This window comes from Lepidochelys kempii, chromosome 11 (genome assembly GCF_965140285.1).
Source record: "Lepidochelys kempii isolate rLepKem1 chromosome 11, rLepKem1.hap1, whole genome shotgun sequence".
Lineage (NCBI taxonomy): Eukaryota > Metazoa > Chordata > Testudines > Cheloniidae > Lepidochelys > Lepidochelys kempii.
This window is the reverse complement of record NC_136390.1, coordinates 12,496,340-12,514,500: the sequence shown is the minus strand read 5'-3', so window position 1 is coordinate 12,514,500 and position 18,161 is coordinate 12,496,340. Positions and strand designations below refer to the sequence as shown.

General features: G+C 41.5%; 1 protein-coding gene across 9 annotated transcripts in view; it reads right to left on the bottom strand.

The window, feature by feature from the left end:
• LOC144929079 (kalirin-like) overlaps positions 1-16,502 on the bottom strand; it is a 130,726-nt gene extending 114,224 nt beyond the window's left edge. For all 9 annotated transcript variants that reach the window (XM_073305149.2, XM_078854786.1, XM_078854783.1 and 6 more), the window contains exon 1: positions 16,279-16,502. In XM_073305149.2, the coding sequence (XP_073161250.1) occupies positions 16,279-16,363 (85 nt within the window). In that variant the 5' untranslated portion in view covers positions 16,364-16,502. The remainder of the gene's footprint in view (positions 1-16,278) is intronic.
• Positions 16,503-18,161: the final 1,659 nt, after the last annotated feature.

Below are 18,161 nucleotides of genomic sequence, written 5' to 3'. Positions count from 1 at the left end.
ACAAAAACCGAGGAGTACTTGTGGCACTTTAGAGACTAAAGTTTATTTGGGCATAAGCTTTTGTGGGCTAAAACCCACTTCATCCGATGCATGCAGTGGAAAATACAGTAGGAAGATTATATTATATATACATATACACACACTCCCATGAAAAAATGGGTGTTGCCATACCAACTGTAACGAGACCAATTAATTAAGGTGGGCTATTATCTAGAGGAGAAAAAATATTTTGTAGTAATAATCAGGATGGCCCATTTCCAACAGTTGACAAGGTCTGAGAAACAGTAGGGGAAAAAATTAGCATGGGTCATTACACAAAGTAAAAACTCCCAGTCTTTATTCAAGCCTAATTTAATGGTGTCCAGTTTGCAAATTAATTCCAATTCTGCAGTTTCTCGCTGGAGTCTGTTTTGAAGTTTTTTTGTTGGAGAATTGCAACTTTCAGGTCTGAAATTGAGTGACCAGGGAGGTTACAGTGTTCTCTGACTGATTTTTGAATGTTCTAATTCTACTCTGTCCCTTTGTTTTCATTTAACAGCTCATAAGGGGAGGGAGTAGCTTTGTCAAAACCTAAGAAACTGGCATGAGCAAGACAGGCCCTCAGGGGAGGTTATCTTTCACGTGCTGAAGTATGAATGCTGGATTTCTGAGACCAGCAAGAAGGAAGATTTCTCCATTCTGCCCCTTGGGAAAGGGTTTCCCTAGATTGAGGAAAATCTCTGCAGTACATACTGAGCTCTCAACATCCTGAAGCAGTGTCAATGTTCTGATATAAACACAGACCTTTCAAGAGTTACCCAGGCGATATCTTATTCCCAACTGTCTGATTTTGATTTCCAAGGTTGGAACAGCCCACTGACTTTCAAAATACAGCAGTCTGTGCCAGTGTTACTTATGAGTGGCTAGGTAGTAATCAATGTCAAAATTCAGTTTTGCTTAGATCTTTAATACTGCATTTTATAATGTGAATCATTTACGTTACACGCTGCACCACGGCATTTTGGAAAGGGGGAGCCACCAGTCAAACTTTCAACTTGAGCGTGTGCTCTACCAAGTAGTTACTCTCATTTCAAAGCCAAGTTCCAAAACAACTGAGAAAAGTAACTTGGAATACTTTTTATGGTAGGGGTGAGAGATGGTGCATGACAGATATTCTTCCACTGTGTAGCCTGGCGGTTAGGACAGTGACCTGGGATATCAAACACCAATTCAGAGTAGAATTATCTCATCCCAGATCACTTTGAACCAGGTAAAGCAGGGAGCTGATCTGGTTTGAGAGAGGCCTGAGGCCAGTGCCCTACCCACCAGGCTATTGGGTATTCTGGAGTAAATCTCACTCTCAACTTAGATTTCAGTAAGAAAACTGGACATTTTTACAAACCTATTTTTGCAAAATAAAAAAGTAGAAGCCTCAAAAGCTGCCAGATGCTCTCATATTCTGCATAGGCTTCACTATGAACTGGCATTTTACTGACATGATTGTCTACTGTGCTGAGGGAGAGAGAGAGCCATTTGCCAGATAGAGGGAATACTGTAAATACTCAGGTAACATAATTCAAGACAAACCCAGAATGTTTAAGTGTTATCACTTTACACTAAAGATTTTTTGCAGGGGAAGTAGGCAGTAGTTACTCTCACTCGAAGTATAGATGATTTGAATTAAACATTTGAACATTATTTCAGATGGTTAACTCACATATAAAATATGAAGGATCTGAAATATACAAGATTTGATGCACTTCAGTTATATGAAGCTTTGGTACCATCTTATTTTTATATTCTACTCATTGAACACATTTGCATTTCTAAGTAATCCATTAGTTACCAATGGTAATGTGTTTGTCTTAAAGCAGAGTCCTTAGGCCACAAAAAGCAAGATCGCATGATGCTAAATTGGATCTCAGTGATATACATATTATACCCCCAGAGGATTAATTAGGCTACATCTCTTCAAAACATTCTCAAAGTGTATTTATTCAGTGTGTGGTTAAGTTATGCCGAGTTGCGCAATACTTGCCAGCATCTTACAGAACTGTTCCATGGCACTGTCCAGTTGTGTCCTGATTTTCAGAGGTTCGAAGCATTTGTAGATCTTATTGAACTATGTGGATGCTCCCTGCCTCTTGAAATTGGCATGAACACACAGGCCATTTGGGGCACTATCTCCGTGCCATTATTTTCAACAGGGCCCAATTCTGTCACTCTTACTCATGAATAATTTTATTGAACACTATTTTGCAGGAGGTTTTAGCCACGGTTAGCCTTTGTGCTGGGTAACAGTGTTAAGGCCATGGACAGCAGTAAAAAGGTACTTACTGAGCCATGCTAACCTGTCTTACTGTAGAACATATCTAGCAGTTAGAACAGGATTCTGGGAATCAGAAAACCTGACTCCTATTGCCCCAAATTTGCTGTTAGGGTTACACGTTTCTGAAAACTGGACCCCCCGCCTGCACACACTCCAGCTCTTCCCCTTGGGCCCGCTTCCTGCTCTGCCTGTCATCCCCACCCCCCATCACTTGCTGCCCTCCACCTTCTTCCCACCCCAGCTGGTCCCCCTCTGCTGTGGGGCTGGGAGCTGCAGTCTGACTCTGAACCTGCTGCCTGCCTACCCACAGATGCAGGCAAGAGGCAGCCCTGACTGAGCAGGGCCTGGCATAGGTTGAATACCCTCCCACCTACAACTGGACTTTTGGTGTCCATTCAGTGTGTCTGACTGGACACTGGCAGGTCCCCTTTTTAACCAGACTTTCTGGTCAAAACCGAACAGCTTGGGAAAGTCATTTAACTGGTGTCTGACTCAGTTTGATAATCTGTAAAATGGATATTAAACATTAGTGTGTGTCATGAGGATTTGATAGGCTTCATTGACTCTGTAAAGCTTTTTGAGATTCTTGAGAAAGTATGATATAGCACATTATTAATTACAAGATTTTGTAGTTGTGGTGCTCAAACTTATAACGAAATGACTTTGGGATTTTCTAGTAGCTTCATCAGTGTCTCAGGAGGTGCTGCTCCCTTTTCCCATTGTATCCTTCGGGACCCCAATTCTGCTCCAACCCACTCAACAGGAGTATGGAAAAGATACTTTGAACTAGATACTTTGTCTTGCATTGACAAACAAGAGATCTTTACTTGAAACTGCATAGAAACCTGTGCTAGTGGCCTCTGGCTATCTGTGGACTCCTTCCTTAAGGCCATTAAATTCACTCCCTTTGGGAGCCACTGTCACACTGCCACTTACACTGTACTATACTTGTACTACAGTATAGAGTAAGTTGTAAGAAACCTGCCAAGAAAACCAAGAATGTTATTGCCACTCCTCCAAACCACCACTAAATATATCTTTCAAACACCCAACAAATGTTGTCAAAAGAGTTGATTTTCAGTGCTTTCCTATGAAAGTTGTTTTGTACACGTCACACTGAAGGAAAAAAAGTGCATGACAAAGAAAAAGTGAAGCAAAACCTAAATGTAGTAATCCTTTCATATAAGAAAATAAATTCAGTTTTATATATTTTTTAAATTCTATTTGCAGGTTCTAATGCTCACCTTGCTAGGACCTAACCAAGGGGAATTTTTCAATTACACATGAAGCAGTCCAGGATAATCATTTTAATTAATGGAACTCTAACCTCAAAAAGGTCTGAAGCCAGTGGGGAGAGTCATGGTGAGTTTTGGGATCGAGGGGAGGAAGAGGGGATAAATTTATAGCAATCCAAAAAGAATTAATTGGACAAAAATGGACAATTCACAAGGGAGAGGCATGTATCTCACATTGCTGATTGTCTGAGACCTCTGTCAGTCACAGCTGATATGCTAGTCAGCTGAACCTACTTGAAACCCACAATAAGGTTGACATGACTGACTACAGTGACACACAAACCAGGACAAGTCAGAGAGGACATGTTACTTTTAGGTGTGAAATAAAAGTTAATATTTCCCAATTGGAAAGAAATTAGAAGAGAAGACATTTTCCATCATATCTGATAACATTTTTCTTTACCCACTAAGCTGCTCCTTTTTAAAGAACAGAATATTATTTACAATGTGTTTTTCACAAAAATGTCTGACAAGCTTTTGTTGCTTCTCTCTGCTTTACACCATAATAAGAGTGTTTAAATGGTAGCAATGTAATTCTTATGTGATAATAACTAGTTTGGTGTATCCACCTAAAAGTGGACTGGATCTTTAAGGGCTACTTATTTTGTGATGTGAAAAATACTTCTGCAGTGTATATGATGCCTATTGACTACCAAACTAGCAAGATCCCTTCTTTGAGACTGTCAAACTGACTTAAATCACTACCTCCCTATGACTCAGAAGGTGGATGGTTTCATTTGTGTGCTGCATTCTTCTGCAAGAGTTCACTTGTCATGATGTAGTCCGATTATGCAAAAGGAACGGACATGAAACTCTCCTGTGAAGCCTATGGTCTTCCTCAAGCTCAGAGGCTGAAAACATTTTGGAAGAGATGACAGGACTAGGTGCATTTCCTAGGCTCCTAATTGCTTACACCTGCTACCTCATCTATGTGTTTACTTTATATTTCACTCTTCAGTGCTTGTAACACTTGAGTTGGAGTCATGTTAAGAGTAGAAACATATTCAAGACTTTGCTTGAAAGATCTCTCTGTACCCACCACCAAGTAGAAACTGAGAATGACACTTATCTACTGTATTAAGTTGTCTAGTTAGCTGAAGAGTCCACTCCTCCTATGAGCATTCCCTATGGTATATAGTTTTCAAAGTGCTTTGTCTAGTCTACAAGTATCTCAATGGAGCTTCCACCACTTCATCCCCAGTCTAGAATATCAGTGCTAGACTGAATATCAGGAAAGACAACTTGGGAAAGAATTGCTCTCCTCCCCCCATTAACCCTACTTGGAATATTCAGGACAATTCCTCTCCAGTCTTGAAATGCTTTGTAGAAAAGTAATACACCCCGTTTACTCTGCTCTTTATCAATGCTCAGCCAGTGCGTACTTATCACAAGCGTTTTTCCCTTAAGAGTCAAGTCTTTCACCCGGAGTCTTGTGGCAAGATAAGTCTTGTGATCTCTCATATGTGCTTGAAGTGAAAGAGATGGTTTGGGAGTTTTGCGGGCATGAAAGCAAAATTCATGTATTCTCTTTTAAATCAGCTGAACTTATGAGAGCTGAAAACAATACAGTAACCTCAAGAATTAGGATCAGCACCGCTCTCTACTCAGACCCTATACCACCAGCACTCCCAGCTATCTCAGTGACATCACTGATTTCCTGAGAAGACTATAATGCATTGGTGATCTTCCAGAAAACACCATCCTAGCCGCCATGGATGTAGAGGCTCTCTACACAAACATCCCACACACAGATGGAATACAAGCTGTCAGGAACAGCACAACTGGTTGATGCCACAGCACAACTGGTTGCCGAACTCTGTGACTTTATCCTCACACACAATTATTTCAAATTTGGTGACAATATACACCTCCAGACCAGTGGCACCGCTATGGGCATCCGCATGGCCCCACAATACGCCAACATTTTTATGGCTGACCTGGAACACCACTTGCTCAGCTGTTGTCCACTCACGTCCCTTCTCTACCTATGCTACATTGATGATATCTTCATCATCTGGACCCATGGGAAGGAAACCCTGAAAGAATTCCACCACAATTTCAACAGCTTCCACCCCACCATCAACCTCAGCCTGGACCAAGCTACACGGGAGGTCCACTTCCTAGACTCCATGGGGCAAATAAGGGATGGTCACTTACCACCCTATACTGAAAACCCACTGACCACTATGCCTACCTTCATACCTCCAGCTTCCATCCCGGACACACCACACGATCCATTGTCTACAGCCAACCACTGAGGTACAACCGCATTTGCTCCAACCCCTCAGAAAGATACCAACACCTACAAGATCTCTAAGTCTCTAAGGTGCCACAAGTACTCTTTCTTTTTGCAAACACAGACTAACACGGCTGCTACTCTGAAAAAAGATCTTCACCAAGCATTCTCAAAACTACAATACCCGCATGAGGAAATAAGGAAACAGATCAACAGAGCTAGACATGTACCCAGAAGCCTCCTGCTGCGAGACAAGCCCAAGAAAGAAACCAACAGAACTCCACTGGCCATCACATACAGTCCTCAGCTAAAATCTCCCCAACGCATCATCAGTGATCTACAACCCATCCTGGACAACGATCCCTCACTTAGGCCGTGGGAGACAGGCCAGCCAGTGCTCGCCCACAGACAAACCACCAACCTGAAGCATATTCTCACCAGCAACAACACACCACACCATAGTAACTAACTCAGGAACCAATCCATGCAACAAACCTCGATGCCAACTCTGCCCACATCTACACCAGTGACACCATCACAGGACCTAATCAGATCAGCCACACCATCACCGGTTCATTCACCTGCACATCCACCAATGTAATATATGCCATCATGTGCCAGAAATGCCCCTCTGCTTTGTACATCAGCCAAACTGAACAGTCCCTCCATAAGAGGATAAATGGACACAAATCAGATATTAGGATTGGCAATATACAAAAACCTGTAGGAGAACACTTCAACCTCCCTGAACACACAATAGCAGATTTAAAAGGCAGCCATCCTGCAGCAAAAAAACTTCAGGATCAGACTTCAAAGAGAAACTGCTGAGCTTCAGTTCATTTGCAAATTTGACACTATCAGCTCAGGATTAAACAAAGACTGTGAATGGCTAGCCAACTACAAAAGCAGTTTTTCCTCCCTTGGTGTTCACACCTCAACTACTAGAAGAGGGCCTCATCCTCCCTGATTGAGCTAACCTCATTATCCCTAGCCTGATTCTTGCTTGCATATTTATACCTGCCTCTGGAAGTTTCCACTCCATGCATCTGACGAAGTGGGTATTCACCCACCAAAGCTTATGCTCCGATATGTCTTTTAGTCTATCAGGTGTCACATGACTCTTTGCCACTATTACAGATCCAGACTAACACGGCTACTCCTCTAATACTTGACACCACTCATTTAGTTTCAGACTTGATAGCATGTGGCTGATCTGTATACTTGTACAATGTGAGATCTGAAAGTCTTGTCTGTACATCCCCTTTGCCACATCCCAAATGCAACTGTCTCTCAAAGGATGGCATGGCCTGCCTTGACTCCAGGTACAATCCTTAGGCATGTGAGGATGCAGTGACTTTGAAGGGACAAGAGAAAGTTCTATTAGGGATGTAGAAGTTTCCCTAGTGCAGGGGTTTTCAACCGGGGTGGGGTGGGGTGTGTCTACAGACTATGTCTAAGGGGTCCGTGAAAGGTGGCTGTTACCACAGAACAGTGATTTTCAACCTGTGGTCTGTGGACACTTGGTAGTCCACAGACTAAGTCTAAGATTTCCAAAGGGGTCTGCACCTCTAATTTGAAATATTTTAGGAGTCTGCAAATGAAAAAAGGCTGAAAACAACTGCCATAGTGGAACTGGGTCAAAATTTAAAAAGCCACTTTGGTGTGAGAGCACCAAGAACCCTTAAACACAAAGGACTGAACAAATGAAAAACTGCACAGACAGAAGGCTAGTACTGCTGAGTCTATAGACATTCTAATGTCACAACTAGTAAGCAATTCAGTGGTTTTTCCCAGAAAGCCTATTGAAGAATTTAGTAGTTTCCTCATATTTGCTATTCAGGAAGCACTAAGAAACTGGACAAACTTGTCAGACATTCTTAATCTTCACCATTGTTTTTACCTCCATGTTGATTTCAACAAAGCTGTTTTGGACACACATTCCAGTATGCTTCATGTACTGTAACCATGGTTCAGTTTTAAACAGAAAATAGAATGTTCAAGTCCATAACATTTCCCAATATGAATGAGTTTATTGCAGATCATACCCTTGCTATCATGCAGCAGAAAGGTACTAATTTCCTTAACAATGCTCTACAGTTGACTTTAATGCCTATAACCCTCATATCTTCTAAAAATGGTTTTCCTAAGAAAACTTGCCTTTTATCTAATAAAGAGATAACTTGTACTAATGCTCTGACAGCGCTTGTGGTTATGCCAATTTCTCCATCTTCCAGTATGGCACAATGTTTCTGACAGCTTAGAGAAGATCTAAGAGGTGACTGGCTGAACAGTCTTTACCATACATCAGAGTCACTAAAATTGAAGCCAAGGAAAGTCTATTTAATTAGTCTTACACTACACATCTTCCTTAGCATGAGTCAATGAATTTTTGAGATTAACAAAAGGAGAATGAAAAAAACAGGGTAAAGGAGATGCAAGACATGGAAGAGGAAAGAGAGCAAAAGACTTGGGCGGGGGGGGGGGGGCGGGGTAAGGGGGAGAGGACAGAAGAAAAGGACAGGCTCCTTAAAATAAAAGAACCTTCCCCGACACTCAGCTTTTGTTTTCCATATAATAAAACATAAGTGGGAGGGTCTAACATTCACCTGAGCTTCTTATTTTATGAAATAAAAAGTTTAGAGCAGCCACACACAAGTACATGACTAGTCATATACACAGGATGACTGCTGAAGAAGGGGAAGGGGCAAGCTCTTGATTTCAGATATTTACATCAGCCATTCAAAACAGATCCATGTCTTGCATTAGGTCACTTTCCATTACAGGGTAACAGCAAAAACTATTTAAGTCATCCATAAGAGCCATGTGGTACAATTACAGTATAGTTCCTGTGACACTGCACTCCATAATGTTTTATGGAAATATGCTTATGAGTGTAAATATGATGTAACTGGAGTATGCTTTATGCAAACGGTCTCTTGTAAGGTATCATTACAAACCTTATAATCTACTGAGTGTTCATCCTATTTGTATGCATGTATCATTCTTGTACCTGAAGCTAGAAATATAAACTCTAAGGTCCTATTGTAATTATGCAAAGTGTGGGCCATTAATGATTGTTTAGAATCTTGATGGACTAGGACAATTGATTGTAAATGGCTCTGTTTACTTGCAAGCCTTCCTGTGTTCGTGTAAGCCAGCCCAGGAAGAATGGTGGAACCCATCTTAAACCATTTAGAACCATTTTCCATTGGGCAGGGGGGGACGATCCAGAGAAACAAAAGATTCCCACCTTGTCCCAAAGCTAACAAAGAAGGCGGCAGTCATGAGAAAAACCCTAGTTACCACCTGAGCTGGAACTAACAAGGATTGTACCAGGGGAAAGGATTGGACTCAGACTAGGAAGGAGTCTAGTCTGTGAAAGAAGCTTATTAAAACATCTAAGAGTAAGATATTATCTGTAATCAGTTTCTTAGTGTATTAGGCTTAGATTTGCATGTTTTTGCTTTATTTTACTTGGTAACTTACTTTGTTCTGTCTGATATTATTTAAAACCACTTAAGTGATTTTATTACATATTACAAGTAGGATTTGTTTATTAGTAAACCCAAAGTGATTAATACCCGGGGGAGCAGACAGCTGTGCATCTCTCTTTCTCTATCATAGAATCTCAAGGTTGGAAGGTACCTCAGGAGATCTAGTCAAACCCCCTGCTCAAAGCAGGGCCAATCCCCAATTTTTGCCCCAGATCCCTAAATGGCCCCCTCAAATATTGAGCTCACAACCCTGGGTTTAGCAGGCCAATCCTCAAACCACTGAGCTATCCCTCCCGCCTCCTATCAGTGTTTATGGGTTTACCCCGTATAAGCTTTATGCAGAGTAAGCAATTTATTTGGTGTTTGGATCTCATTGGGAACTGGGTGTCTGGGTGCTGGAGATAACTGACCTGCTGAGCAGTTTTTGGTTAAAAAGTCTGCAGCTTTGGGAGTGTGGCTCAGATCCCCAAGTCTGTGTTGCAACAGGCTAGCGAGTTTGGCTTAACAAGGCAGGGTTCTGGAGTCCCAAGCTGGCAGGGAAAATAGGCTCAGGTAATTCCAGCACGTCAGGGGACAGTCCCAAGGGGGTCTCTGTGACCGAACCTGTCACAGTTCGGCCTTACAGCAGGGTGTCAACTTAAAAAATGTTCAGAGCAAAAGTTTACAATAGGCGGTTTATTTGTACCACAGACTAGTTAGCTGAGAGTTTGGAGCAGTATACACAATTCCACATACACAGTTGGGCTCCTTGATTCCCAAATTTAATCAGTGGCCATAAATACTTCTCCATCTTTCTTTCTGCGATGCAGACATTGCTACAGTGATCCATATCTTTATGACCTGTTAGCTAGGAGAATTAGAACTCAATACACCCTACCTGGGGCTAACATATGACACCCAACTTCATCAAATACAGGAGGTGCCTGGTTTCCAAGTGAGGCAGAGTGGTGCAGGTACATTATACCTATGATCTGGATTACTGACATTCATCTCCAAGTGAAATTCAAGGTGCTAGCTGCTTTCCATAAAACTCCAAATGACTTGGGTCTGAGAGGAAGAGGCTATGTCTCAGGGCCTACCACATCACATACATTCAATCAACAATATTTCAGCTCTCTGCTCCAGACTGAAGCTCAACGGAGCTGGAGCCAGGGCATTCTTAGTGGTGGAACTTCACCTCTGAAGTTTGCTTCTGAAGGAAGGCATCTTAACAAAAAAAAAAAAAAAAACAAAACCAAACACACAGCCTGACCTGACCACATTTAGAACATACTGGAAGACTCCTCTTTTACCCAGACTTTCCACTAATCAAGAAAATTTCTGGCATTTATTTTTCCCATTTTCTAGGCTCTTTAAAAGGGCTCAGACTCTGGGGGGTGCTGGTACACTACTCATAATTAGAAAAACAACTGCTTCTAACCCAAGACAGAAAAATGCAGCTGATGGGCGTTTTGCACATTTTTGTTAAATAAAGGAGATTCCTTCCCCATGGTACTGATTCTTACTGAGAATTCAGTGACTCTCTCTCCTGCTTATAAGATCATATTCAGAATTCAAGCCTGTGTCACATTGCTTTTACAGTCATAGTGACTGGTAGGAAGTGTCTTATTACTCTGTCTCTTGTGTGCAAACATAATGACATTGCAAAAACTGTTTCTCAAACTTTGCCTGATTAAATTAATTGGCCAGAAGAATTGCATGAGCCTACTGCTCTTTACTATCATTTTCATGAATGAAAGCAAATCAGACTGAATTTTTTTGCCATGAAACATGTTCCTATATTAGACTGAGTATCTCTGCACTTCACTTGAGCACAGAAGGAATTCTTGTCTAGTTCACCTTGAGTTGAGTTAGACCACAACTGCAAATGGTACCCAGTGCCAGATCACTTTCCCTGACTGTACTCCACTAGTTCTGTACACGTGGGCATAGCTGACTAGATCAGGAGTCCACCTTACAGAAGTCATGCCAAAAAGATACCATGAACACTACTGTTGTGAAAGACTGCATGAGATTGAAATTCAAGCAGTATTTTTAGACATCTGACAAAACTCTTTTCAAAATCACCCTATTACACAAAATCCAAACTTTTCCAAACGAAAGGCTCCACATACGTGTCTCAGCAAAATTTCACACAAGAATTAAGCCTCAGACTTTTTACACTGCACTATGCTCTCCCCCCTCCACCCCAACCACACTCCCCCAGATCAATTATCTGCATCATCTCCAAGTTCCAGAGCACAAAATACTTTTGCTTAACACGGATGCGTGACCTCTCACTGACAATGGGCTGCAAACTAATCTTGCCAATTTTTTTCAGATTCAGTTCAGGAGACACTTCACTGGCATGACAATCTATGTCAGTGTTGCCAAAGTACAAGATATCAGGCATCTGTCACCAGTAAAGAGATCCACCCTCTGAAGCAGGAGAGGTCATTTACAGGGCAGCAGCAAGAACAAATCGAAGTCAAGTTGCCCTGTATCCATGTTATAGATGAGCCCTCTTTATAATTATACACTTTCCACAGCAAATCTGAGATTGAAGCAAGGTGGAGAAGGGCTATGGTGACCAGATGTCCTGATTTTATAGGGACAGTCCCAATATTCAGGGCTTTTTCTTATATAAGCACCTGTTACCCCCCCACCTCCTGTCCCAATTTTTCCACACTGTCTATCTGGTTACCCTAAGAAGGGCAGAGAAATGGCCCTAAAAATATGAAGCCTGTCTTTGGGCAATGACAAAGAAGTGACGTTAGATGTTCAAAAGTCAAGTTACAGCATTAAGGAATTGTCTCCAAGCTTAATGACATGTTCTATTAACATTAGCATGGTGATGTGGTACTCTGGAGTGCCCACACCATCAACAAGTGCATGTAGAATGCATACGTAAGTGCATTTCCACCATCCGACCACCTTCGTTTTTTCCCTGAAAAGGCACCATGACTATTATTAATCTCTCTCCTTCCTGCTCATGCTCCCTTCGCTATTAGGGAGAAGGCAAGATGAAAATAAATCCGCTATCAAAAATAAATATCCCACCTTTCATTATTGTATAGGCAAATGAGAATTGCCAATATGGTCAGCTAACATTCCAGAGAAGAGAATAATATCAGCTGTTTCCCTCTCCCAGTGGCATTCCCAGGAAAACAAGCAGCAACAGGGATCAACACTTTGAAGTGCAAAGCCATGTCAGCTAGCACTAACCTGTTCTGAACCTGCTATGTGTGCTAACTCTGGCAGTGCCAACAGTGCTTTCAGAGTGGACTTGTCCTATAGCTTGTTCAATCAATTTGGTTTGGGTGACAATCCTGTCACCATCTCTGTTCAGTAGTGACAGGTTTCAGAGGAACAGCCGTGTTAGTCTGTATTCGCAAAAAGAAAAGGAGTACTTGTGGCACCTTAGAGACTAACCAATTTATTTGAGCATGAGCTTTCAGCTGTAGCTCACGAAAGCTCATGCTCAAATAAATTGGTTAGTCTCTAAGGTGCCACAAGTACTCCTTTTCTGTTCAGTAGGTAACTGTCAAACCCTGCAAAGGACAAGAATGCAATATCCGAAGCTCCAGAGTCACTCACTCGTTTGATGATAGGTCTTCTTGCGTTGTTGCAGATCAACATTCTATTAAATCATGCTAAAAATCAAGGCAAACTGAACATGCTTCCTTTTCTGGTTTGTTGCTTTTGCAGAATTGTGAACCTAGCTCAATACCAGCTGAGCAAAGCACATGCATTGCAAATTCATGATGCATGAATTTAGTAAGCCAGTCTGTCCTTGAGCCCCCTTCATTTACCTTTATTTTAATTATTGGAAAATGTAATATAAAAAGGGACAGCTGATTTGTACCTGATCAAGAACCGTTCCAGCCTTCACCAAAATGCTGCATTGAACCAAACTCTTCAAAAAGGACATAGCTTAAGTGTTTTCCTCACCTTGTTTTTATTTTGCCCGTTTATTGCCAACCTGCCATGGAACAGGAAGCACTGAAATACAGTACAGCTTTGTTTCTGTAAAAGCCTGTTTCCCAAGGCATGATAGGACTAAGTTAAGGCTTCCAATGCCCTGTGGAGTCTGCAGTCTTGCAGTCTTTACTCTTCCGAATCACTCTTGACCTTGTTTTGGGAAAGTCAGTAATGCCTACATACTTTAGAAGGTGTTGGCTCTGCAGGTTTTGAAGTATGAAGCACTGGCACATACCCCTCCCCCAGCCACTCGGAAGGTTGGTTGCGCCCAACTGTGAGGAGCACAATGTATTTCTATCCCATCCAAACCCAGGAAATGCTGAGTCTCATAATAAAGCCTTAGCATGCCATTGGGCAAAGAGTTCCTATCTCATTGACCTTATAGTCCAGAGTGTTTCCTGGCAGCTATGATAAAATGTATCCTTTCAACTTTGGCCCATTCCCTCCTTGGTGACCTGCATGGTGGGTTATTTGCCTTCAGATATTGACACAAACAAACCATTTTTCCCCCCTCTGCAGAAAGTAGCTGTGGCAATCAACCTCTCCTGAACCTTTGGGACAAAGATGGAGGATGACCCACACTGGTAAACTAACCTAGGGAATAGTGAAAGCACTCATTGTTTCTCACTAATAAACCCAATCAATCATCATTGCTCTTACTGAAGGGCCCATTGTACAAGCTGAAAAGTCACGGCACTGAACTCTGCCCAGTTGAACCCTCACACACACACTGATTAAAACCACTGATATCCCCGCTTTATAAGTCAGTTTTCTGAGCCTGAGGTTCTTCTAACAAAGAGTGCTCACACTGGGCTTCAGCATAGAAAGTGGCTTCCGAGGGTATCCCCTCCCTTTGTACTCCTAGAGAATGGCTCCTCCATTCAAAAAAAAAAAAAAAAAAAAAAGGGGGGGAAGCAAAAAGCAAGCCATAGAAATAACTTTCAGTAAGAGGCATTTCTGGGAGTATTTTTTAGCACAGGCAAGCTAAGGAAAAGCTTCCCTTATGGATGTGAATAAACAAGGGGTATTTGAATAACATGCTGATTATTAAGGGCTACAGCAGACTGTGCCATTTACAGTCTTGAATACACACTGAACTGGTCTTGCAGCACATGCTTAACTAGCAATTTATTCAGAGCCTTCTCCCTGCAGAAGATATCCCCAAACCAGTTGCTTTCCTAAAAACAATTTGTGTATCTGTGTTTACAGACCTCGGCATGAAACGGCCACTTTTTTATGGCTTAAGGACTGTACGTCCTTGTTACAAGCTGTTCTGATGCAGAGCTCAGCTAAGATTGAAGAGGCCTGCGGAGGCATACAGCACAGCAGTTTGGGCGGGGGGGGGAGGAGTGGCAGGGAGAGAAACAGGGAAACTCAAATGAATTAAGAAAAGGAGTACTTGTGGCACCTTAGAGACTAACCAATTTATTTGAGCATAAGCTTTCGTGAGCTACAGCTCACTTCATCGGATGCATACTGTGGAAACTGCAGAAGACATTATATACACAGAGACCATGAAACAATACCTTCTCCCACCCCACTCTCCTGCTGGTAATAGCTTATCTAAAGTGATCACTCACCTTACAATGTGTATGATAATCAAGTTGGGCCATTTCCAGCACAAATCCAGGTTTTCTCACCCTCCGCCCCCCCACACACAAACTCACTCTCCACAGCAGGAGCTTATGCTCAAATAAATTGGTTAGTCTCTAAGGTGCCACAAGTACTCCTTTTCTTTTTGCAAATACAGACTAACACGGCTGTTACTCTGAAACCTGTCAAATGAATTAGGTTTTGTTTTCATAAAAACTGTCTGGGGTTTGGAGTGGTTCCTTTTGCGCACTCTTATTTTTAAAGCCAAAAGCTTATGAATCTACAAGTGTGGTATTGCAAAAACAGAAAAAAGGATAAAATTAGACTTAGCCATTGCCATTTTAAAATTACAGAATTGTTTATGTCCAAGCCACCTCCCTTTCGCAAGAGTTCCATAGAACTAGGTTTACAGCATTTCAATAGGCTTCTATCAAAGTTACTCTAAAAATCTATATAATTTGGGTTAGTGTGTTTAACCATCAAATAGCCGCCCAATACAGCTCGAGAGAATATCCTTTCTGTAGATTTTTGAGTCAGCTTATAGAAGGAAAATAGTTATGTATTGAATGGTTACAAGAACTACTTTTTCTGATAAGTCACTTTCTCTGAAATGCTATAGGACTTTTCCATAAAGCCACTCGCATATTTTCCCCCCCATCTGTAAACAACAGAGATAACAGCAAGGACAACTTTAGTCTTGACTGCACTGAAGTAGGGATTTATCTATTCTTAAATCTCGTTTACCCAAGAGTAGCAGCTAGTAGTAAATGCTTGGGATTTTGTACTTAAAACTGCCTTGTGGAAAAGTAATTCCTGTTTTATATTCAGAGGTCAACCTGTAGCAAAAGCCAAGTTACGCAAAAACTACACTCTAAGTGGTTTTTGTTTTGTATAAGAAGTTCACTTATTTAACCCTCCTGATTAAGAGCAGCTACACTACTGACAGCACAAAGCATTATTATCTTAAAGACATTTGTCACATTGTAAAGATCACTCCCATGATGGGCAAACTGACAAGGAAGATGTACAACAATGATGTGACACTATAGTGGTTAATCAGGCAGATTAGAGCCATACACAAGTGGAAAAATACGTCATTATTTTAATCATAGTTTCTACATCCAGTACACATAACCCCTTTCCAAAAGCTTTAGCAACTACAGTGAGCTTTCCAAAAAAAGAATGCTACTACATTGCTACCCATTCCAGTCAGCACAAAAGCTACTTAAATATTTGTTATTAACCTAGTCAGTTTGAAGTATCTTATTCTATGCAGAGTAACAAACATCAAATGCTTGCTCAGGAAGCTGTCCTCCCCGGGGCCCCTTTTCCAGCTCAGCTGTTACTCTCATATCGATTTCAAAAGAGAAATACAGTTCAGTAGCTACTGACCTTTGCATGGGAAACAGCAGCAACACTTTGAAAAGAACCATCCCAAACACGAACTGCTGGAATAACCGTGCCTCCCACCTTTCATTCTGTCTCTGTGCTGTTCATAGCAAGTAGTCACCAACCCCCATAAAAAAAATCCACCAGAAAAGTGTAATACTACCTAAATTCAGCACTAAACACTATAGGTATTGCCTCTACTCTAACTTGCAAGCAAACCACCTTAGAAGTGGGAGGAGCTACTTAAGCGGGGGGGGGGGCGGAGTGGAGGAGGGTGGAGTTACACCCACACCCCCAGCTGTTGGCTGAATTCCCATCCCAGAAGAGTAGTCTCACCACATTATGCAATATAAAGACACCATAGGGGTGAAACTCCTCCTTGGATGAACCTATCATCAGGCATGCTACTTTGGAACCAAAATATTATACAAGGACTCTTTCCTCTACCAAGAAAGCAAATTACAGTCATACCCATAAAGAAATAAAATAAGTATTAACTAGAGCATGCAGTTCACCTCTGGAGAGGCTTTGACTGGATTCTTCTAGCAGCTGGATATACTAAGAAAACTACACACATCCCTTCTACTTCAATGTAGTTTTCAATCAGGTGGCTTTGGCTACAGATACAAAACACTGTTTAATGATCAACATCGTTCTTACCAGTACACACATGCTCACTGTGAGAGTCTATGGGAGAAGACTCATAATTCTGTTAATTACGCAATCATTGTTTCTAGTATATTATGTCTGTCAGGAGTCAGAAGATTTCTGATGCAAGGGCTTCTAGTAATGCTTGTACTTAGATTCAAGCCTGTCAGTTCTCCAGCCTTTAACTGTGACATTTCCCGAATTTGGAACTCCTTTCTTTTGATAGGGCATTTCGTATTGCTTTTGCAATACTTGATAACTGGTGCCAAATCCATTATTTCTGAAACTAAATTGCATAATGGTGGATCTGCCTGGGATGCAGTTAAAACATGTTCCAAATACAAAAACTGTTAGGATTGCTGTGGAATGAAAGCACCTGACAACCTCGTTGCCTGTGATCTATTAACAAGGGCTGGTGAGTTACCTCTTCAGTGAAGAATGTGAAGTAGTAATCAAGAAACAAACAAACAAACCAAAACCCCTAAGAAAATGTGTAACTCCACTGGAGCTATATCTGCTACTGAGCTAAACAAGTGTAACAGAAAAAAAAGTATAGAGTTAGACAAATAAACCCTAGGGTAAAAAGGAATGAGGATTGACTAGGTTTTAGTTGACACAATGTTGATCTGAGTTATGCTTCTTTCTTTCCAAGTGTTCAGAGGCAAAATTTGTTTTGTGAATGATTTGCACTTGGAATTTCATTTTTTTATAACAATACTTAGGATTTATACAGCAGGTAGGTGGGAACAGGATGTCTGACTACCAATCCCATAGTCTGTGTGACCTTTAAGTGGTCTATAATTCTTACAATTACTTTTTGTGTTCTTGCTATGAAAGAGACAGAGCCTGTTAACATTTCTAAGAGGTAATATACATCAGAAAGCAGTAATCTGAGAACAAACAGGTGCTGCATTTTGCTTTCTCCTGTTAGCCTATGGCTTCTCATTTCCTTCATGCTATATGTTTTGGACCATGGCTGAGGACTGCCATTACTTTAGTGATTTAAACTAAGGGACAGATGTTTGTTTCATTATATAGTGGCTGTGAATAATTCACGTTTTGCCAGTGCCTGAGAGCCCTCTTTGACACCTTGGGTTAGGGTCACAACACCAGCAAGGTGTGCCGTGTTCACAAACCCTGATGTAATAGGGAACGTGCAGCGCTAATTAGTATGACCCCAACAATGAGCAATGCTGGCCAAGGAGGGAGCATACCAGGGCTGATTTAGTGCATCTGCT